The sequence below is a fragment of the Astatotilapia calliptera genome, chromosome 14 (assembly GCF_964374335.1).
Source record: "Astatotilapia calliptera chromosome 14, fAstCal68.1, whole genome shotgun sequence".
In the NCBI taxonomy this organism is placed as follows: Eukaryota; Metazoa; Chordata; class Actinopteri; order Cichliformes; family Cichlidae; genus Astatotilapia; species Astatotilapia calliptera.
In genome coordinates this window covers 7,049,239-7,073,981 of record NC_137435.1, presented here as the reverse complement: position 1 = coordinate 7,073,981, position 24,743 = coordinate 7,049,239, and the positions used below count along the sequence as shown (strand labels likewise).

Genomic DNA, 24,743 nt, shown 5'->3' with positions numbered 1-24,743 from the left:
ACTGACTGAATGCCCATTAATCTTATAACTCCCGGTGTGTGTGTGTGTGTGTGTGTGTGTGTGTACACAGAGACAGCCAGGTTCATAGTGGATATAAAGAAGTTTTGTTTTGTTTTGTTGTTTTTTTTAAAAAGGAGCCACATTTAGAATAATGTTGGATCAGTGTTTCAATATTTATATCTTTTATTAGATGTTCATGTGGTTTGGTTATTTGCCTTTTGGTTGAAAGTACACTGAGAGAGGACTATTTGTTAGTGATCTTAATAGTATTTTTTTCATATTAATGTAATTTTTCACCTAATTGAATCTATTTGTGTATGATTGTCAGTCTAAAGAGGGGAATGTGAGGAGAAAGTACAAGGTCAGGAAGAACCAGGTAAGAAAACAGACAGGGAACAGTGACAGCCAAAACAGAAACTGTTAAACTGACAAAGAGGAAAAAACCTGATTTTACTCACACAATCTGGAAGTTGTGTTCTCCCTATATTAAAGCTGCTATACAGAATCTGCAAAACAAACTGGGTTGAAACATTTTTGACCCTCTTTAACAACATTCCAACATAACATTATCATTGATTGCGGAGATTAAAATTAATGATATATTATGTGGTTCAGCCACAACTCTACTAAAACCTCAGCCAGTAGGTTTTAGTAGAGTTGGTAGGCCAACTTTTGGACCGTCCAGTTGTCTGTATGACTGCCGCAGTACGTACATCACATTTGCACACTATCAGAAATAGGGCTGGGTATCGTCACTGATTTCTAGAATCGATTCGATTCCGATTCACAAGGGCCTGAATCGATTCGATCCACGATTCGAATCGATTCAATTCGATTTGAATCTGGAAAATTTTGCCTCAGACAGTCAGAAATATTATAATTCAGATCAGTACATTTACATATTTTTGTATCTATAAAAAGGAAGCTGACATTTTCCAGGCTCAAAGGTGTGAGCATCACAGCAGATGCCTTTGTGTCAAAGTAGCTGAAGATAAAACACAGAAAAAACATGAAGGTGACTTTCCTGGCCTGGGATTTTATAAAAATATTCTGCAGTAGATCAAAAACGAAAGAAAACCATTAATCAACTTATGAACATTACCTCTGAAGTTACAGCGGTTTTGCATTTTGTATAATTTTAAAAAGTTTAAATTTGTTCAAAAGCCTATTGAATGGCCGAAATTAGGTTTTCTTTTCGGAAGTAAGTAAAAGGGAAAAAAAACATCAGCCGACTGCGCTGTAAATAACAAGCAAGCGAATAATGCAGAAAACAGATTTCGGGGATAGACGGGAAACTGTTCTTGAAGTACACTGAGAAAGAGAGAGCGAGCTGTGCATGAAGTGTGATTTTATTGTGGTAGAAGCAAACAGCAAAAGTAAGAGGGAGTCCATGACAATGTTTATGTGAAGCTTAGTTTGGATCTTCTTTTGCTGCTGGCTCGGTCAATATTGTTTGGAGAGAGATCAAACTAACAGCTTTAGAATCAGCGCAAAAAGGGCGTGAACACAAAGTGCGGACCCGTCGAAACATCAGAATCAGCAAGCTGTCAGCTTTCAGCCCCGACCGTGTCCGTGCCGTCGGGTGAGAAAGGTGACATCTCACTGATTCTGATCCGTGGGTCTGCGCTTTGTGTTTACGTCTTTGTGCAGAAGCCGTGCCTGCTCCCATTTACTGTTTTAAATGTTTGGTGGTTGTCAAAATTTTGTGACGTTTCACCTGAGATTCTGGAATTTTGGGCAAAATACATTTCTATAAAAAAAAATTGATTCAGGGTTTTAATGAATCCATATCACGTTATCCAAGCCAGAATCGATTTTAATCGATGAATCGATTATTAAAACCCACCCCTAATCAGAAAGTGCCAAACAGAACCCTGGTGGAGTGAGGAGCTGTAAAGAGAAGCAGAGTGCTCTGTTTATATTCTAAAAAGCAAACTTTTTACAGTGTTTACCACCTGAGAAAAATGTCAAGCTCTCCCAAGTACCACTATGAAAGCATGAAACTCATAAATCTTACAACACAAAATTAGTATTATTAAATTAGTAAAATTAGTATCTGCAGTAAAGATTTTTTTTCATACATTGTATACATTCTGCCACAGGCAAAGTTGCCTCCATCTTAAGAGTTTTTTATTAAAAATTTATAATAATTTATTCTGTTTTGGGAGTGTTTTTTTAATGTATCTGTATTATACTGTTGGCATTATTCATTTTCCCCCAGCAATTAAGGTTAGGATATGTATTTGTGTTTTTATTCCAATCCATTCTTCTTTTGTAGCATTTAAATAACCTTTATCAGATTTGATGGTTTTGTTCCAGACTTTTCAAAAAAGTGTTCTGGTTTTCTTTCACGAATGTGGGGATTCAATTGTATTAAAATGTACAAAACAGTGATGTCATGTTTTATGACGAGGACCCAGGCACAGAGAGACTTGATGGATTTAAGAATCTTATGATTTAATAAAGAAATTTGCAGACTTGCACAGAGATGGTAAAATTTTGATGACTGATAACAGAGATGAAGACAACAGATGACAAGGACAGGGAGGAACAGGTGTTTAAATGCACCAAGGAGACAGTCATAGAGAACTCGGGACAACTGGAGACATTTAAGGATGCAGGGACTGAAACAGACAGGGAAGAAGTCTCATCGTGACGTGTAAAGTTTATCTTGCTTGGCTGGGCAGCTCTCTGGGTGCTCAGCACCCCCAAAGCTCTAATCCTAGAATTGCCCCTGCACTATACAAAGTTTTTGATCAGTAGCATCTCTCATGTCACTTACTAACTTGGCATCCAAGAAGATATTGACTTTTTTTTTTGGCCTTTGTGTAACTTGAACAAAGCTCAATTATGTTGCTTTGCTTACCAAAAAAAATGTGTCATTTAGTCTGCAACAACATCCTAAATCATTTCTGTCATCCATCCATTCATCCATTCATCCTCTTCCGCTTATCCAATTTAGGGCGAGTTGTTGGCGAGAGGCGAGCTAAACGCTGGACAGGCTGCCAGTCTGTCGCAGGGCTAGCAGAGAGACAGAATGGGAAGAATATGCAAACTCCACACAGAAAGGCCTCAGTCAGATGGTGAATTCAATGAAAGGTGTTCATCTCATTTCATTTCAAAGCAAAACAAAATAAATAGAAAATATGTGAAATGTTTGTAACTTTTTTCTAAATTAATCTATATACACCAGAGATGGGCAGTAACGTGTAGTCCGATTACTTTTTTCAAGTAACGAGTAAAGTAAGGGATTACTATTGCAAATACGGTAATTAGATTACCGTTACTTTGCCGTAAGCACGCTGCGTTACTGCGTTACTAAAACCGTGATTCTTTCGTGAGTATCTCATGACAATGACGTAAGCGAGTGCGATGTTCGTGACAAAAGCTGTGTGCAGATCAACAATGGATCATATATCGAGTGCGGGAGAGAGTATGAGCGTGCAGCGTTTAAAGCGTGGAAGTACTGACCTTATTTTGAGTTTGATTCCATAAAAAGTGACAAAAACATTAGTGTCCGCTATTCACTGCGTGGGAAGAAAACTCCTTTTCACAGCAAAAAAACCCCTTAACTTCCGAGCAAGAACCGAGTACGCTACCATGGAATGGGAAATTCACAAATAATCTCGCGGATTCTTCAACTGACCGCTGCCGCACACCTGCACCAGGGTAAACCTCCGCCTACCCCACTCCTGCTAAACAGGTGAAAATAGAGTAAAAGGACCGCTAGTCTTTGATTTTATTTATTTTCTGCTGTGTTTTACTTGCATCTGTTTGAAAGAGTGAGTGTAAACACAAAAACCTATTTTATTTTATGTGCAGAAAATAGGTTTAAACGTTAAACAAATTTCTTCCAGTCAGTGAATGTTGTATATAATTAAATCTTTGTTTGATGCATTAAGTTAAAAGATTAAAACTAATAAACAAATTTTAAAAGGAGACTTTTCCATTTGATTACATTTTATATGATAGATTATGCAGAAAAAGTAGAATTGTGCTGAAAGATCTATTGCTTTATCACCTATTCAGGTTGTAAATCAAGTTTTTAAAAAGTAACTAATTACTTTTGAAAATATGTAATCAGTAAAGTAACGGGATTACTTTTTGGGGGACATAATCAGTAATTAGTTACTGATTACTTTTTTCAAGTAACTTGACCAACACTGATATACAAACTGAACAAAGCATATGTAGAAACAAATTTGGGAAGTGAATGCATTGTGCATCAGGCAATTTTTAAAAAATGTTAGCATTAACATAGCTCACTCTTATCATATCTTCATGAGAACCGGGGAAAAAAGGATCTTCCCATTGAACTTTTTGTAATTTCTTGGCTCTCTCCTCTTTAGGTGGGTAAGTCAAAAGATGTAGACCAAAACCAAATGTCCGTAACAGAGGACATAAAAGAATAGGCTGGTTCCCAGTAGGCTATCGGTGCCATTGCTGCATTGCATTACTTCTGTTTTGATACTTTGGCCAGGTGTAGACAAGAGAAATACTTTCGATATACAACATACAGTGCCATAAAAAAAAATATTTTTCCCGTTCCTGATTTCTTAATTTGTTTGCATATTCGTCACAGTTAAATGTTTCAGTTCGTCAAACAAATATAATCTACCTACCTGGCCCTGTGTGAGGAAAATCCAATATATTCTACCCTTGGCCACAAGAACTGCTATCAAGCATCTGCGATAACTAGCAATGAGTTTTTCTTCTTTGCAAATTTGTTTTAGCTTTAGGGAACAAATTGATGTCCAGATATTCCCCTTCAGGATTTTCTGGTAGAGAACAGAATTCACGATTCCATCAATTAGAGCAAATCTTCCAAGTCCTGAGGCAGCAAAGCATCCCCAGACAGCACACTACCACCATGTTTGAATGATGTTCCTCTTATGAAATGCTGTGTTCATTTTACGCCATGTAACGAGACTCAAACCTTTCAAAAAGTTACAATTTTGACTTCACACTCCACAGAATATTCTCCCAAATGTGAGATGAGCCTTTGTGGGGTTTTTTTTGTTTTGTTTTGATTTTTTGCGTCAGCAGTGTTTTTTACCTTGTAACTCTCCCATTGATGCCATGTTTGCACAGTCTCTTTCTTCGTGAACACTGACCTCAACTGAGGTAAATAAGGCCTGCAGTTCCTTTAGATGTTGTTCTGGGTTTTTGGTTCTTTTATGACCTTCTGGATGAGTCATTGATGCGCTCTTGGAGTAATTTGGGGAGGCTGGTAACTTCTGCTGGAGTTCACTTCTAGGTTTCCTCCATTTGTGAATAATGGCTCCCACCGTGGTTCACTGGAGTCCCAAAGCATTAGAAATGGCTGCGTAACCTTTTCCAGACTGATAGATGACAATGTCAATGACTTGTTTCTCAGCTGTTTCTTTAGATCATGGCATGATTTATTGCTTTTTGAGATCTTTTAACCTACTTCACTTTGTCAGACAGGTTCTATTGAAGTGATTTCTTGATTCAACAGCCCTGGGTGTGGCTCAGCTTTCAAAAAATGTGGTTAATTTATTATTTAACAAGGGAGGCAATTAGTTTGTAACAGTGCGTGCTAGGTCTTGATAGCCCTTTCCCCTTAAGAAGTGAAATAATCAATTAAAAATAACATTTTTGTATTTAACTCAGCGTATTTTTGTTTAATATTAAAATTTCTTTGATGATCTGAAAAATGTAAGTAGCTAGGACTGGGTCAAATACTTTTCCAAAGCACAAACTGTATTTGCTGATGAACTTGGCATAGATGCCAAACTCTAACTCCTTAATTCTGCTGTTACAATAAATAGGTGATTGGTAAATAGGCCAGTTTTTCCTGACCAACTGAAGTTATCTGTGCACTTAATCTAGGCAGTGTGTATTTACTACACTTTTAGGTAATTGCTTTGCCTTAAACACTTATTAAACCCCCCCCAAAGGTTTGTCTCCGGGTCACCTAAAGATAATCTTTTTGTTTTGTTACATGAATAACTGGTGCCATAAACACAATTGACACATAATTACTACCCAGCTTCTACGTGGTATGTTAACTATGCAAAACAAATGTCATTGTTACTTTACAAACCAACTAGATAAAACATGAAGTCCACTTATTTGCTGTGTTTGAGAGGGTGTTATGCTCACTTAAAGCCCCCTAGATTTGCACTGAATTGTTCCTCAGTACAGATAAGAAAGAATTTAAAATTCTAAAAATATAACTGGGGTGAAGTCAGGGTCCCTCCACTACAACACCATTAATATGTTAGACTGCAGGAAGCCTGTGAATAATTTTAGAAATATGCTATATTTCATTTCCCATGCTGCTTCCAGAGCCTTTATGATTTTTTTTTTTTTTTTTTTTTTTTGGCGATCGCTATTTTGAGGATTTGGCCTGGGGTAGACATCACTTCTGAAAACACGGTTGGAAATCCAAGGCTGGAGAAGTATCAACAGACAGGTCTTGTTTAAAGACATGTTTACTTTTGTGTGCTCCAAACAGACAAGATGGTTATCTCTGAGATGGCCATCTTTTGAATCTTTTCCCAAAGAGCTTTGCCTATTTTACTGAATAGCTGGAAGAAGTCATTGCCCGAGGCCATGTCTTTTCTGGTAGGTTTCTTTTCATTTGTCAGTTCAGATTTCCTCTGGAGTAATTTGTGAGTTGTAGATCATCGTTTTAGCAATCCTAATTTAAGAAACACACTCTCTCTTAAAAAAAGGTATTGCATTGCACAATGCAGGGCATATTATCAGGTTTAAAATTGGAAAATAAATTGTTGCTGACAGACAAGGCCACATTTGAATCAGCTTAATTAACTAATATCACATTTGGCACCATTAATTTTAAGAACTTTCAGACACAGGAGACAGTAACTCATCCAAGTTTAGCATCACCAGTACACCTAGAAAACGAAAACAAAAAGTGAAATAACTCTGAGGCTTGTCAGAAACGTGATGAATGACTTTGTTTGATATACTTGGACATAATCAATCAAAACATTTAGGTGATTTCTAATTAGGAATTGGATAATAATTCTGAGTGATGAACATAATGACTTTGTGTGTCTATGTAGACAATAACAATTCATCTTTTAGTGTTAAGATGAACATCAGCTTAATGTCTGCCTTATGAACAAGTATTGCTAATCACCATATGTTCCCATATAATTTGCATAAGAAGAATCCAGTTATGTATTTGACATCATGATTGAATTAATTAAATGTTTTAACTGAGATTGTAAAGCTCAAGGATTATAAATTAATTCCCTATCTATTTGACCTTGAGTTGTAGCTGATCTTCTTCTCATTTCTTTTTAGATCACCTTGTTAGGAAACAACATACATAACACATTGAAAACACATGGCATATGTAAGTCAAATACTTGTTGGCACATTAAGTTGAAATGTCAGACCTGCAGAGATAATGAGAGGTTCGCACAGAAAACTGTCATCGGTGACATGAAAATGTAAAGATGTCTGGTGTTACACGCGTTTTATAGGCTTTTCATTTATACTAGGTGTTATATTGTGTTTATGAAGTGATACATTAAAAAAGAGAAAGCTCTAATGATTCACAGAAACAAAAAATGCAAATTGCAATCTATTAACCCTCTCAAGGCAGGCGTTGCAGATTTGCAACAGTTAAAAGCTAACAACCTGATTACCCCACATACATATTTCATGAGTATTTTTACTCAGAAGTACCACTGCAGGTATTCTTTTGTGCATTAGCAACAAAAACTTAATTTGAGCCTGAGAGGGTTAAAAGGTAAAAAGAAAAGCTGATGTTAGATACATTGACAAAAGACTCAGCAGGGGAAAAAATTAAAATGTCAAACGGGAGATGGGTGCTTTACAAATAAATATCGAAGAGCAAATTTGTATTCTTCCACTGAAATCCAGAGGTCTGCCAGTGTGAATAAAGGAATCAATGGTAATTTTCCAGAGAGAACACAAACAGTCCTGTCCAGGAATATAAATATATTGTATTTCAGATTTAATACTGACTCCCACAGTGGTTATTTGAATATGTTTGAGTGTGTATAGTGCTTGAGATGAAACACTTGCTTAGCAGCGGGGGCAGTGAAAGGGGCTGGCCTTTGGGATGGGATCTGCAGATTCCCCAGTCCAAGTGTTGCTAAATTGAAAACCCCCTCTCGAACATAACCAGACTGACTGGGTCTGTTGCTCTGTCAGCTTTTAACCAGGCAAAGGAAATTACAGCCGTGACCTCGTGGAGCTTGCCAGAGAGAGACAGTGAGAGGTAATTTTGCTTACATCGAAAAGAAGGCAGAAGAGGGAGGACATAGTAGAGAAGCGGGTACAGATCTGTAGAAGCGCTGCTGTTCTTCCAGTTTAGAGCTGGAAGCATCCATTAAATTAACATTCAACACATAGAGGAGTTCAGCTGGGGCATGAAAGGGCTCAAGCACGAGAGAGTGCCTGCTATAGCACACTGGGAGCCCTATCATCAAACCTTCCTGCAAGGCCAGCTCTTTTTAGGGCCAAACTTGTTTTCAGATTAATGACAATGCATAGCAGAAGAAACAGCAGTGGAGTTACTGTATACTTCTAAAAATTCAACATCTTTCACACAAAACTATTGGACAGTCTGTCTATAACATTGGTATATGCTTATTTCTAATTGAAGATCTCGGTTGAATGGATCAATAAGCAGAATGCATAGAAAGTTCTGTAGCTTTAAAACTAAGCCATTATACCTTGACAGCAGCTACTGGCTTCCTGAAGTTAATAAATGAACGCAATTCACTTCCTGGAGTGATGCTGCGGGTTTATTCCCCCATTAGGAGGCAGTGGTCCACCCATTCCAATCACTTTTTAATTAGAACTGTTGTTATTTGGGCTGTCACATGGGGTAATACCTCATGACAGCATCAGCTTGGCAACCAGCAATCTCATATTCATTGACAGGGGCTTTGGTGCTGCTTACTGTTGCTTCATCTACCTCACTGGACCCAGCGGTTCATCAGACACCTCAAGCTAATATTTGTGGTTACATGGAGATCTCCAGCTCACTGTGCTGACTTTGAGTGTCATCTGTTTAACCATGGAAACAGGCTGTGTTTTTTATTTTTCTTATTGAAGATTGGTGATTACTCCCCCAGATTGCCTTAACGTACCATTGAGTGGCAAAATGTTTACACAAGAGTGAAAGAGGCTATAAAGGGAAACAGGATGGCTCAGCAGACATTTATTCAGCCATGCAGTGATATGAATCCATTATTACTGCAATTGTCAGGAATTTATTAAAAAAGAAAAAGAGAAAATTTGTTATTATTATAGTGTACTTGCAACTTTTTGTTGTTGTTGTTGTTGTTGTTGTTGTTGTTATGTCAGCCCAGCAGGTGCAAGGTAGTTAGCTTTGTAATGGGCTTGGTTTCATCTTAATAGACACATCACATGTGTTAACAATTTGTATTTAATGAAGTGCTGCCCTCTGTGGAGTGATGTCGAACAGCAATCAGACCATTACAATTCCCCTGCCCCCTTCACCTCCAAGCTTCTGTCTCCATTTTGACGCATCAGGTCTGAAAGGTGGCGAAGAAACAGACCATCAATGTGAATCTAGGTGAAATGGGATGCAGACCTCTCCAGAGGGCAAACTACTGTGGAAAAGACGATGACATCAGGAGCCCCTGCTCTCAGAGGAGAGCGCTCTGGAAACATTGAACTTTAACGAGATTACCAACTCAGGGGAGGGGTAGGGGAACGAAACAGCATGTACCGCTTGGAGTTGGCAGCTTGAAATACAGATTTATGAACTCCATTAAACCGCATTTCTTTCTCTTTATTGGGCCTGTAGCATTTACCCATTGAGGAAAAGAGTTGGAAAAAAAATCTCTTCTAGATAAATTACTAACAGCCTGGGCATTTGGATCCCCATAAGGTAACGGTAAAACTTGTGAATACAGAGATAAAGCTAGACACCTTGCCTGCTTTGCTGTGTTAGTTGACTGGCAACTTGTGCAAGCAAGGTAGAAAACCAGTCAGTGCGGTGTTTGGAACAGGTTGCTGTCTCAGACTGGCATTGGTGGTGTGGAGTTGGCATGGGTTACTAGCCAGACTCTCAATCTGTCCACTTGAAAACTCCCCAGTATTGCTGGAAAGTATTACAGCCCCTGTGGAGGAGATAGCAATTACAATTTCTGATGGGAGAGAGGGAGAACGCCAGGAGCCACATCCATTCTTGGAGAGTGATCAGACTTATGCCTGGAACATTTTTGCAAAACACCACTACACAAATGTCCTCTTAATATTGTCTGTGTGACACCTAGATTCTGACCTTCATTCTGCTTTACTGCTTTTTTCCACTTGCCAAGGATGAATTTATATGTATAAAAACTGTGAATTGTCTTACCTGTGCCAGTGTTTAACAAACCATACTGATCTGGTTAAAAAAAAAAAGGGAGAGGAAAATACTTCCCTTTAAATCCTGCATTGCTCCGTTCTGTGACAGATTGGATTTGGAGTGGGCAAAACCTGCTCCAGCTGGAGGCTGCTCACCCTTTGACCTCCTACCTGAACTCTTCCTGCTCTGGTATGTGTGACTAACAAGTTCTATGGGAGACTGGTAACACTAGAGCCCACATGTTTTGGCTATTGAGTACAGCTGGTCCTTGAGATTACACTGTTTTCACTCATTTGGACACCCCAGACGGTGAATTGCTCTGTCACTCTGCATGTAGTTTACATTTACTCAAAAAGGGCTTCAAGCAGTAATGAGAAAACAATCACTTTTCAGGCCAGAGCTTCAGCTCATTAGGTGAATTCTTTAATAAGATGATGCCAGGTCTTCCCTAAGTAGCAACTGCCTCCTGTTGGAAGCATGTATTAGAATCTGTAGCATCAGCCTGTGAAATGAATCATCAAATGCAAAGCTCTTATTTACTGCGTCCCCCCCAAATACCATGGCACCTCTGGCTGGTCTCACATCTAAACTCCACAGCAAACAGAACAACCTGCTGGGTAGAAGTTGCACTTATCCAATGATGCCTACTTAATAGATCATCAGGGAATTTTGACGCAAGCGCAATGCCACAAACTCTGTTGCAGCTGGAGAACTGAATGTATTCCTGTCACTGAGATCTATGTTTGAATACAGCGGTGCAGAAAAGAAATAGCACATACATCTGGTGCAGCTCAATGAGCGCTGGAGAGTAGGTGTGACAAGAATGAAGGTTACCACCACCTCAGAGGGAGCTGCAGCCTCGAAAAAGCCAAGGTCAAGTTTGTCAGCTTAAATGTGCTACAGCGGTGGAGTGACAGCACAGAGAGAACTGCTGCATGGATGAGTGCTTCACACTTATTGAAAATCAATAGCAATCTTTCAGTGGCAGCTACAAAACATATTTGAACAACGGACTTTACTAAAAAGAGTTGATTTCAGATGATCAGATTTTATGCAGGTTTTCCACTTGTAAAAAATCAAAGGTCAGAGGGTTATTTGATCTTAGAGTTTATGGGTATTTATAAGGGTCTCTGTGTTTCTGGATACGGTGACTTATCAATGATAGGCAATATCTTTTATCTTAGAGTCAAATAAGTCAGCAAATATGATCTGTTAAGACCTTTGTAGAAGACACAAACCTATAAGACTTGTGTTTCTGTTTGTTCTCCATATGTTCTTCATCCAATCACAGATAAATAACAGAAGATGCTCTACTGATCTTTTTAGCCTGTTTTTGCTTGTTTTTTTGGTAGCATTACCTGCAGAAACTCATGTTAGAGACACGTTTTCAGCTTTTTGTTTCTCTTCGACTAGAGCTGAAAAAAGATTCTGAATCAATACACTCAAGTGTCAATATTCATGCACTTTGAAGTCTTGCCTTCCAATATGTGCTTAATTGAGATATCTAAGAAGTTAGTTGAAATGTTATAATTAAAAGTAATAATTTAACTATTAATTTCTCTGAGATGCAGTAGCATTTTTTAAAGCAGGTACAATAACTCTTAGGTACACGACATCACTTCTTATATGAAGTACATATTCAAAACAAACTGAAGTGGTTGTTTTTATTCCAAGAAAAGAACCTTGCCTATTCTTAACGTTTCCTAATGCTGAAAGTAAAATTTGTACTTGTGTCAAAGCAGAGTGTAGAGACAGGGTGTATTATATAACAACTTTATTTGTTTTGATCCTTATTGTGCTTTGAGCTGGGAGGTTTTCTTTTTCAGTGTAATTTTTTTCCTTCATTGTTTGATGACAACACAGAAGGTGAACATAATGCCAGGGCTGGTGTTATAACTGAGAATGAGCTGAATTCAGTCCCTTGCTTGTTACTGGTTGGTGATCCAAAGCTTGTTTTACCCTTATCTGCTGTGCACCCAACGCAAACATTGTAAATACTATCTTTTTAATTCAATTTTATTCAATTTTATTGAAGGCGCTTTATATTGCAAGGTAGACCCTACAATAATACATACAGAGAAAAGCCTAATGATCATGTGACCCCTGTGAGCAAGCATTTTGGCGACAGTGGGAAGGAAAAATTCCCTTTAAACAGGAAGAAACCTCCGGCAGAACCAGGCCCAGGGAGGGGCGGGGCCATCTGCTGCGACCAGTTGGGGAGAGAGAAGGACAAGAGGACAAAAGACATATTGTGGAAGAGAGACAGAGATTAATAACATGTATGATTCAATGCAGAGAGGTCTATTAACACATAGTGAGTGTCATATCTGATGATTGTTACCAGCAGTAATCCTTTAAAGTAGAACTCATGGACAGAAAATGCAAGTGTTAATTTTTTTCTCCAGCTATATGAGAAACAAACAAAGCACTCAGACTGCGCACCAGATGGCTCCCCCAACTTTATGTGTTAGGAGGTGACAGTGTAAGTCCTGTGTGTCTAGTGCCTAAGGCTCCACAACAGGGAAATTGCATTCTGATCCAGTCCACTCCTGTGTGTATTAGTGTTATACAACACACTATTGTGTCTGGCATTTGCATTAGGGCCATGAAATTCAGCCCACTGGCTTTCACTATGTAGTGCAATGAGACAACAGTAGGAATTCCGGCTTATCTATTCCCGTGCTGCAGCAAGATCACATTTACGCTTGGTCTTCAAAGCTACTCCACAGCCTTTTTATTGAAATACATCACAAGAAAGAAGTGTGTGTTCAGTACAAGAAAACCTATTTGCTTTCTTTTAGTGTGTAGATTTGACACAATGCGACTCTTATGTACCTGACGACAGAAAATTAGATCAGCCATAGCAACTGTGGCATGACAATCTGATGGACACGATATATAATCACCGACTTTGAGGCAGTGTGTGTTGGGTACAAGGTAGGGTAACGTGCTTGCTATTGTGTGGCTGTATGTGAAGTAGTCCTCTGTGTACCCATCATTATGGGCATTGAATCAAGCAAGCGGGGGCTGTTGAGAAGAGGGCTCCTGGGAGGCAGGCCTTGTCCTGTCACTACCAAAAAGGACAGACAGATAATAATAGAGACATCATGAGGGCAGGAGATAGGCTTTCCTTTTCAAAGTGGAAGATAGTGAGAATTTGCAGTGTCCCATCACAACAGGCTCACATCCACTGATTGGTCCCTGGCCTGTCTTAAAAAGGACGCCTTTAACTGCTCTTTCAAAGACAACAGATGCCAGTGCTTTGTGTCCTCAGAAGCAAAATATCATACATACAGTAGGATTCTGAAAAGAGATGGCTGTTCTATTTTAGTGTTACCTGACATCAGTTGGGAAGATTTGCACATTGTAATAATTTACCTTTTTGACTGCGTGTATGACAGCAGATGTATTACACTTTTGATATATTCAGACCTCACACAGAATGACTCATTGTTTATCAGATGTCAAAGCATAAAAAAACAACAGGCTCTCATGCAAAGAAGGTGCAAGAATGTCTCGTTTCCTTTAATATATTTAGTTGAAAGAATTGTATGTTAACATCAAAGGATATATGCTTTTCAATATTTTCTGTAAATGTTCCCTCTGGTGCTGGTAAAAGTTTACATTTGACTGACATAAAAAAAAAAAAAATAATAATAATAATAATTATCTATATATATATATATATATATATATATATATATATATATATATATATATATATATATATGTGTGTGTGTGTGTGTGTGTGTGTGTGTGTGTGTGTGTGTGTGTGTGTGTGTATATATATATATATATATATATATATATATTGTTTTGTTTTATTATTTTCATTGCAAACCCTGTGTATAGCTTTGGTGTTATCAGCAGTAGGGAGACAGAGGTATTGAACAAACTCCAGAGAGTCACTTCAACAATCTGCAATGTTTACTGGATTAGACCTCCATGTTGTCTTCATAACTCCGTTGAACCGACTTTTGTAGACGTATCTCTCTCATCTTTTGCTCTCAACTGAATTAAATGAATTGTTTTGCTTCTGAAACCACGCACATTTTTTCTCTGCTACGCTGGAAATATATTTTGCATTTTGTTGGCCCCTGCTGGCAATGACTTTAAAGTATAATAGCATTGTTGTGCTCTTAAGAGTGCCTTTGGGTTCACTGTCAAATCCAATCCAATTTAGGCTTCTTTTGAACAGATGATGGAGCACACATTAGGAATGCAACAGCAGCTGCTGAATGACCACAACAGTGTGGCATTCATGAAGTGCCAGGACAGGCAGGACAATGGTCTCATCCTGAAATAATTCTCTGAAAATATTGTTTGGATGTGTTTTATGAGAGAAAAACCTCAAGTCTGACATATGTTGTGTCAAATGGTTTGTAAAGGTTTTCTTTGGACAATAGCCTGTTGTTTTGTTTTTGTTTCTCTTGAGTGCATTGCTGCTTTGCTTTTGAATTATTTTAACCTTTTGTCCAAGATTTCTATTAATAACAGCATAAAGTTGGACTCCCTCTGTGATAACATAGAAGTCTATTTGTCATTGGTATTGTTTTGGAGGCTGTAGTTGATTTTTCTTTTTTTAAAGTTCATCCAGGCAGTGTCAATTACTCAAAGAGCACATACTCTGACACTGTTATTTCTCCTCTTGTCTGCAGAGAAGCCAATGGCGCAGGGTCCCCCAGGTGGTGTTATCGGGATCCTTGGAGGTGTTGTTGCCATTGGACTCATCATTGGCGTGGCTGTTACTGTTGTCATGGTCCATCGGCGGCAGCAGAAGACCCGCACTGAGACAGATAATGACCTGTGAGTATCAAGCCTCTCCCAGAGAATATTGCAGGGGGATGGACAGGTGGTAAGATTAGGTGTGCACTCTTTGTCACTCCACGAGAGAAAAAACACTTCGAAAAGGACGAAACTCTTTTTTAGGGGAGTAAATGTGTTTGGAGACGGAGGAACATGCTGCAGACATGTCACTGTCTCATTCTCATTTACTCTGGGAGCCAGCAGTCTCCTTTCATAAAGGTCACGGTATGAAAATGAATTTAATTGCACTAAAAAAAAGAGAATGTCTATCTTCATTTACCAAAGCAGATAGAATCAATGATTTTTATTAAAGCAGCTATTAAGTGGTTGCTTGATTGTAATGTGGGCTGCAATGAGCCCATTTCCCATTAAAACACTATTGTTTTAATCACAGCTGATTGCAGGAGTATGTACTGCAGAGTCTTCTCAGGAAACATTTGCTTCTGTTGGATGGTCACAATATTGTCGAGAAGTTAAAGGAGATTACTTTGAGATTTTAAAGTATGCAGGAGGTCCAGAGGTCGGGTCAGCCGATTGTAGAATTATGCAAATTCATTTTAATTTAAACAGTAATTAGAGTATGAACGACTTCTTTTCCATCGCTGCTTTTGCAAATAGATATACCTCAAATCAAGCACAATTTAGCAAGGCCTGTGATGCAGATCTAATGGTGAGGTATCCTACAAATGTAAACTTTGTAATGTATTCTTAAATAGATGGTGTAAGACTTCTTCTTGCATCCATTAAGACATTCAAACTGCTGAAGACACATTAAGGGGCCTTGTAACTCTGATGTTATTTACTCTGCAACACCTCCTCCGGCCAACCAGGTAATTTTGTTCTGTCTGCAAACCAGCGCCTATGACAATTTGCAGCGTTGCCAGCTGCTGCCCATACACAAAGGAGAAAACAGAAGTAGCAGAGGGTGCAGCTGAGAGAACAATAAGCAACAGAGCTGTGAAAATCTAAAATAGCTTTTCGCGTTATTTCGAGGTACTAAAAGTCTCTGCCATCTGGTTTGGAGCAATTGTCAGAAATCTGTTTTCAATGAAGAAGGAAACACGCATTCAAGTTACGTCCTGCTAATTCCCTTCATCTAAAACACCTGGCCAGGACAGATAGCTCAGTGGTTGCCAAGGGTTTTCATGATGCTCTTGGCTATTCTGAATATACAAGATTCAAACCACATTCCCATGGGAATGATGCTGCTGTGAGCATGAGCTGGCTATCTCTCTCCCTGGGATTATTACCAAAACAACTGAGGTTGGGGGGGTGTGCAGAATCTGGCTCAGGGTGCACATGAGCCTTTAATCAATTCAGATGATGAGATTACAATGCTTATTTTAGAGGTCCCTCTCCAGAATCTTCTAGCTTATTTGATTATTCAAAGCGGTGATGCTAACATCAGACGAGGCGTTCTGCCAGGTTTTTGGTCTCCGCCGGCTGCACGTTGTGGTGCTCTGTGGTGGCAGCAGGTCCACCAAGTCTGAGGCCACGCAGACGCAGAAACCACACTGTTTTTAGCTCTCTGCATTGTCTTTCAAGATAAATGAAGCACACAAACTCTTACCGCTCCCATTGCTTTCTGTCTCTTTCTCCCGCCTTGCTAATCTATCTTTCTTTCTCACTCTGATGCCAAAGTAACTGCTCTCTGTTTCCCACTCCACTCCCTCAGCATTGCTGTTGCTGCTGTTGCTGATAGTTGTGTGACACAGGGTCCTGAGAAGCCAGAGTCCCCCACAAGGAAAGTAGAGGCTCCTGACCCCAGTCTATCCCCTGCTGATCCCTGTACTCCTGGATCCTCTATTCTGTTGCCTGCATGTAATGGTGGCCTGCAAGTGACATACTTGAGCACACCATTGTGAGTGCTGAAAGCAGCAAATGATCAATAATCATTCACTAACGAGTCACACTGCACTTGATGCCTAAAATCTGAGCAATTTCTCTGCTTGCTTTGACAGCATACAGCAAATAAATACTTTGGAGTGAAATTTAGGCTTTACATGTCAATCTGATGAATGGCAAAAATAAACTCTTACATCAAATAATGACAATGATGTTTGGAAAAAAGAAAGAATGAAAATAAAGCTTGATGAAAACAGTTCCACGACCAATTAAACCTTATCAGAATTCTTTAGATGGAAAATCCAGCTCCACTTAGAGTTTATCCGATTCAGGGAGCTTGGACAGAACAGAATTACAAGGCGAGATGAGAGTTAACATACATATCAAATTGTTAATCAAACAGAAATCCGCAAGCTTATACAGGCTTTGTTTTACATAAGCTGATGCTGAGTGATAATGTCTTTGACAGACCACACTGTCCAACCTCTCTCCTCCACCTCTTGCTCTTTTCCCTCCTTTTGTTTGCATGACTCTCATCAAATATGCATGACAACAGTTGTGCCAGTGCTGTAAATGTTGTTGTTTCCCACTAGTTTGGCATGTAATGCTTAATGTAGTGAAATGTGATTCAAAGCTTTAATTGTTCATATGAATTTTTGTCATTTTTCTGTGGCTTGTCATCAAATATGTTCAGTGTCTTACTCAGAAACTGTTTACTTGTTCTCGTTTAACCGTCTATGTGGATGCAGAAAAGTTGCAAAAGAATGTGTGGGGCATATTTCAATGTAGGGGGATATTCATAGTTGTATATGAGTGTCTAATGTCAGAGTAAAGGGGAAGCATTTAGCCAGACTGTTTAATTCTGCATGTTGATGAGCTGTTAATCAAGCCTGGGCATTTGATAACATGCCTGACTGCACCGCCTGTCACGCCTCTGTTTGCCCTAACAAAGCAGCACATGATGTGACTCAAAATTGGTCAATCCTAATAAATCACTGGCCCTTTAGAGGCTGCACTGGCACAATAGTCAACTGATTATCAAAATAGATGGGCATTGTCAAAGGCGATGTTCTCAGAATAATATGTTCATCGTCTTTTGCCCGGGTGTGATGTATGACCTCCAAAATGCAGAAGAGCACTGCCAATTGTGGCCAAACCCCCCCCAATCTTTTGAGTGTTCCTGACATACAGCTGGTGTTGACACAGTTGTAAATACTTGCTTGCATAAATCACTTTGTTGCCAATTTTCCAGTCATATTTACAAAAGTATCTGAAAAGTATTGCATGCAGAATGTAAAACGGATGTTTAACCATGAGCCGAGAGCCCATGTCACGACACAACCATGATTAATTTGAACTGAGCACAGGTTTCAAACTTGTTCTGAGACTGAAATGTAGCATAACTGGAGGACATTTGGACAAACAAGGAGTACACAGTACTACTAAGTCAATGAAGTTAGATTTCATTTTGAGATGTAACGTTAGCAGAAGTGATTTGTGGAGACGTGATTTGTTTTTGTGTACCCTTTGGTCTATAAACTGGTCACCAGTGCTTTTCACTTTTGCTGTGTGGAGACCTTTTAAATGTGATAAATGGTAATTTCTTAATGGACACCTTCTTGCTTTAAGCTGTAACCAAAGTAGAACTGTCTTGTCTTTCTGAGTCGCTCAACATGGACTGTGTTGTACTCGGTGTGATTTCAAATTATTTGCTATTGTTATTTATGCATAAAATGGTGCTTGGTTTCTCTGCACAGAAAGTTATACATGCAGTACAAATGTTTATAACAATCACCTTATATCTATGTTTTTGCATAGTAGTGTATGTACACTAGTAGCATTGCCTGAGGTGTTGAAAAAGGTTTGGAAAGTGACTGTTTGTGTACAACTGTAAAGTTAAGTGTTCTAAAGAGCAAAATTTTCCCCCAGCAACAGAAGTAGTTTTTGATAAACTTGTCAAAGAACAAAAACACCATTTTGCTTCATTCTTGTTTTTTCCTTTCTTCTCTTGTGAGAGGAGAAAAAAAAGCTGAGCTTTGCAGAGTAATTGTTGTCCGCCTTTTGAAAAGATCGGAGTTAGACAAAGCATGAAAGTAATTGCCTCCTAAAGATCAAATCACATTTATCCCGTCTTGCAATTAAAAGTATCATTAGCATTTAAATTGCCAAATAAGATTGTGATCAACAGAAATCAATGAGAGCACCGAGGATCGGCTCAAACACTCCACGTTTTTTCCACGAGCAGGGCTGCAGGCATACGGTGGCTCTCTAATCCAAACGCTTGTGGGAATGCGACACTTCACTTTCTCTCACATGAAGTGGACGGAAAGAGGGTTTTCTGTCACCTTCGAGAACATCTTAATTCTGAGTGTGAGCTTGAAGACTTCCTCAATGGTGCGAAAATTTCAGATAGGAAAGTCACTTTTTTGTGAGTGCATTGTAAAAGTCATTTTCTTTGCTGTAAATCTTCCCTCACAGACTACTTTTCTCAGTTTAAGGATTAGTTATGTTTTCTCCTTGCTATCCCCTTTAAATCTCCCCCTAAGCTGCCCTGAGCTTTTTGTAGCCAACAGAGCGAGGAGGAGCAAGGTCTTCAAGGTGGATGTCTGAGTAGGAAACACTGCAAACTTGAATGTAGCTTATGGTTCCCTGCCCAGTGCTTTCTGCTCCCCACGGGCTTGTGTTGCTTGTCAGCTTTCATTAGTGTCTGCGTTTTCACAGATCCAACGCCCCCATGCTGCCTGCATCACATTCAGCACTAAGGAAGTACGAGATGCACATGTGGTGGTCAAGCTGTGCGGGACTGCAATGTAGCTTATTAATGACTGATTGAGATTGCATCATCTGCATTCCTGAAGAGCGCACAGATCTGTAGCAGTGAATATTTCGCTCATTTTTACATGTTGACGTACAAATATTAGCAGAAAACATCTCCAATATTCAGTCTTTTTCAGGGGGTTGATATATTATGCATTACACCTTTACAAATTCCAAAATTGCAGTTTGAACAAAAAGCTTCTCCTTCCAGGAATTTTAAACCGAGAGCATGTGCACATATTAAAACATATTTTTTAGTTTAAAACTAACCCAACTTACTTGCCGTGAGAATAATAATGGATTTTCTGTGTGAATAAATGTGAGCTTGATATCAATATTTCAGGTATGTTCATTCTGCTTCTACTTCCCAATAATGTGGTTTAGATGGCCACGCATAACAGCTGGCTAATTTAAAATCTGTCTGATCCTCTGACCACTTCTTTTGGCACAACACAGAGTGTTGCTGTGGAAGATCTGAGCAATTACTTGGAGTTCCAAATTATTTTTGCTAAAGGAAATTATGGACCTCAACTAAGACATTCAAACCCAAACTAGAATAAACAGTAATCTGCAAGATAATGATTGCTTATTTTCCTTGATTTTTGATTGCGGTGCTAATGGACACTGGTTTGACTCACAGTAAAACACAGAGATGGTGGATAGAGTTGTTTTTGGATATTTTTCAAAAGTGGCTGCTACATCATAACATGCAACCATTAAATCTTAAAAATACATTTTACTTTTGACCTTTTCTTGTTTTGTTTTGTTTTTACTTCCTCTCCTACAAGTATACTTCATTAATAATATACTATACATGTCAAGTTCTTTATATTATTAATATCAAATACGGAATTGATATGCCGACTGAATGACCGGCAACACACATGCTGTATATCTATCTTGGTATATCTATCTTGCGTGAGCTGTAGCTGTGCTATACGTTTTCCCTCTCTGCACACACAGCACTTCATGAAACGCTTGTGCTACTTTTTGGTCTGTTTTCCCACCCTTGTGTCAAACAGTAGTGACAGTCTATGCACTGATGTTCTCCTGAGACTGCTTCTTGTGTGTAATGTGATTACAAAAGTAGCTGGATGACAGGGAGAAAGTTGTTGCCGTGGGGTGGTAGTCATGAGACGAGGGAATTTCTTCATGTTTGGTCAGATTTAATAAACTCACTCCGCATAAGGGGCCCCAGCACACTACCTATTTGAACAAGCTCCTTTGCAATAAAATGCAATCATTGGAGGTCCTATGGGATCAAACGTAAGTTCAAACGAATTCAGCAAATCATACATAAAAAAAATCAGATTTCATCCTACTTGAATAAACCTGTCGAATCCCGATGGTGCATAACTGATTTATCTCAAACTACAGTAAAATCAAAATCCAGTCAGGCATAATGTTGTAATGCTGCATGTCCTTTTATAAAATTCCAGTTAGGTCATTGCATGATGTTCATTAGTGTTATGTTTCAGCAAACTAAAAAAACACCGTTATCTGTTGTCTCACATACACGAGACAGACAGAAGCAAAAAATGACACTTAGTATCACACATTTCATGGATACAAATGATCTTGTCTTGTCTTAAGTTCTCACCTGTATCAGAATCCAGTCAGTCATAAGCAGTGAATTATAATACTTTATAATGAGCACACTGCTGTACCTGTGAAAACCGCATTCCCACAAGACTCATAATTATCTGTCTCAGGAAAAAATGGATGTTTCTCCTCTCAAAGCTCCGCAGCGGAAGGCGTTATTGTTGAAGAGCTAGTGTGCTGCACGCTGCTTCTCTGTGCATTTGCTGTGCCTCTGTGCTGCAGGCAGGCTGAGGAGGGTGCCACATGAATCTGGCAGTGGTACGGCAGCCCTGTCTGGAGACAAGGTGATACGGACTGGAAATAATGAGCGTGAAAGAAAGAGTTAAGAGGTGCACTCATGCACAAATTTTCTGCACATTAAAACGGCAGCATGGCCTTGCGGAAAGGTCATGTTATTCAATAAGGACGTGAACCAGTGCGAATGGGAGGCGGGAGGAGCTGGAGATAATGCATGTAGGTACACAGCTCAGTGTCTGTGCTCCACTTCATTATCTTTGATCACTCCTGATATCATGTCAGAATACGACAGATGACATCTGACTGCCAGCGTGTTTGAGGCAAGGGGTTTTCTTTATAACGATTCCGTAGCAACAACCCTTCTGCTTCCTTGTCTGAAATAATTATACAGATACACATCAAACTATTTCAACAGAATGCTTTCAGTTACCGCTGTCTTTCCTGATCACATTTTATTTCAGTAATTTTCTATAATAACTCAGAATGACTCTGTACAGAGTGGCTTTTACCTCCATCGAAATTTGATTGTTGGTGATTTACAGAAAACGGTTGCTTACTCCATTGTTAATAGCGGCGTATAAACTAGCACAGGTGTTCAGTTTTTGAGGCTTTGTTTTTACCCAGGTGTGCCAACAGAGGGGTGGGGTGAGTGCCTTGGGATTAGAGGATGTTAGTACCAGGGATCCTGAAAAAGGTGGAGAGCTGAAGCCGCCTGCCGAGCTCTCCGTGTCACAGCTCAGGACTATATGTCAAACAAACAGTCGCTGCACAGTAGGCAGGGTGTTTGTCCGCGTGGCACTCTGGATGAGGCTCAAACCACCCTTGACTCACACATGCCCTTCTCCCTGCCCCCTATACCCCCTCCATTCCTATCTCCTCACTTCAGTCCAATTACAGCCTACTCTCATTAGCACAGTGTCTCTCCAGCGAGAGCCTTTGAAAGGGCAGGGATGGCTGCTGCTGCAACAAAGCCACCAACACGAGATCTATCAAAATCCAAGGAAAGAGTGAAAAAGGCAAGTGCAGGCAGGACTTCTCATTATAGAGTGGTGTAGAAGGTGAGGGACGTAAAGAGTGGTGATCCCTTACTGTGCTGAGTGTCATGTTATCTTTTTACTCTCTTAACAGGACTGACCTCCCACCTGCGCACAAACCAGCCCCTCCTCCACCCAAAAAGAAGAACAGTGACATGAAGGGACACTTGACATCTGATGACATCCAGGTAAGCTCCTCCCCCTACTTCTTTTCCTTGCTTATTCTCCTGATCCAACACAAGGTATGACAACTTTGGCAGTATCTGTCTCTTTCATATGAAATCCAAGCCCAAATATATTTTTAACAAAAGAGTGATGTGATGTTTTTTACCTCCATATATCTTTAAGAGCAGCGAACCAGCTTAGGTCTCTTTTTGTTTTTGGAAAGTTATTTTCATTTATTGGATTTTCAGGTGAATTTTTAAATCGCAAAAATGTCAGTTTAGTGCCGTGAGCCTTTTGTGTGTGTGTGTGTGTGTGTTCCTCGTCTTACACAGCTGTCCAAAGCAACTGTCACAAAGACGGTGAATAAAGTTAGCTGAATATAGAAATGTCACATTCTCCAAGTGAAGCCAATGACATGTAACATAATTATCCATGTGTGTAATTAATTTCCCTCTTAATAAATAAAGTAATTGTCAGTGGGCAATTTTTGACATATAAATAAACGACCATATCCCTGCTTGCACTGCAGCAGAGATATGAAAAAGAACTTTGTTGCTTATAAAAGTATTGTCAGAGATTTTTATCTGTACTTTGAATATGCTGTGCAGAGAGTCTTTGACATTGTCCATTTTATTATTTAATCACTGCACACAGTACAAGTGCAGTATGTTAAATGAAGCTGTTTATAGCTTAGTAAATGAGTGCTGAAGATTTCAAAGTGTGACTCGAGTTTGATAAACAGCTTAATTTCTCACAGACTTTTAACCTCAAGACATGTTTTCATCATTTTAACAAGCAGTGTTTTTTATGTTAATCAGTGACAAACTTACTTGTCACTGATGGGAATCTAGTGATTCTCATCAGTGATAATTTGTTCATCCCAACTTTGAAGACTGCTGCTGAATCCATGGAAGTTGTACTGTCTGAATGTACGATAACAAACATGCAGAGCCTGGAGTGGTTGCACGGGAACCGCTTTTTACAGTGCTCCCTCCCGCTGAAGTTACTTCCTGGCAACATTAAAGAAATTTGCAATTTTCTCAAGTCCCCAAATTTTACTGTCTCTAATTCTAAGCAGATTTGAGTATACTCCATTCAGACCTCATTTATATTGTCAGTACTGGAATGTGCTGTCATCTGGAAAAGATTAAAATAATAATTGATGGTGAAATAGTGCCAATAGCATCTTTAAAAGCAAGAAAAAAATCACAGCAGTCAATCACTGGTTGTGTTAATGGCAAAAAAATTGAATACAAGTCACATGCTCTTATATTAATATATCGGGTGTATTATATGCAGCCAGTATAAAGTAAGATGGCCACTCATGTGCTCTTCCACGTTATGAAAGTGCAGTTAAACCTCAAACTTCCTTTGGTGAAAAAGTATTCTGAACATGCCCTTGGAATTTGAAACCTCGTTTTCCATGGTCACACTGATTCTGCATAGCCTCCCTATTCATGTTTGGCTCCCGGTCTGTGTGGCCACTAGAACATTTTTTTCTAATTTCTTGTCGAGCTTCCATGAGAACACAATCCTTATATTGCATTAGGCTGTTTAAATAGCACAGAACCAGTACTATGTAATTGTATTCCTGGATGTTCTGCCTCAACCAGCCCGATAGCTTTCCAATCTGCTTATTGCAAACATTACTGTAGCACAAGCTGTAGTTTAGGAAAACAAAAGTTACTCTCATAAGATTGAATGTGCAGCACTATTTACATGTGAAGTGTCATCAGGAGTGTGCAGAGGTTGCAGTGACTTTTACTGTTGTCAAGGACTACAGTATGTGAGAAACTGAGGAGCTAAAGAAGTAAAAAAAAAAAATGGCGCTATTAGGCTCTGAATAATTAAAGATTCACGTAACTGTCAAGTTGGTCACCACCTAT

The 24,743-nt window shown here is 39.2% G+C and overlaps 1 protein-coding gene across 9 annotated transcripts in view; it reads left to right on the top strand.

Annotated features, from left to right (window-relative positions):
• nectin1b (nectin cell adhesion molecule 1b) overlaps positions 1-24,743 on the top strand; it is a 156,896-nt gene that overhangs the window by 106,259 nt on the left and 25,894 nt on the right. For 6 of the 9 annotated variants that reach the window (XM_080289058.1, XM_080289055.1, XM_080289056.1 and 3 more), the window contains exons 6-8: positions 15,010-15,157; positions 16,833-16,903; positions 22,789-22,880. In XM_080289058.1, the coding sequence (XP_080145184.1) occupies positions 15,010-15,157; positions 16,833-16,903; positions 22,789-22,880 (311 nt within the window). Of the gene's footprint in view, positions 1-15,009; positions 15,158-16,832; positions 16,904-22,786; positions 22,881-24,743 lie in introns of all 9 variants that reach the window. The other 3 variants (XM_080289059.1, XM_026192903.2, XM_080289062.1) reach the window with 1 other exon arrangement.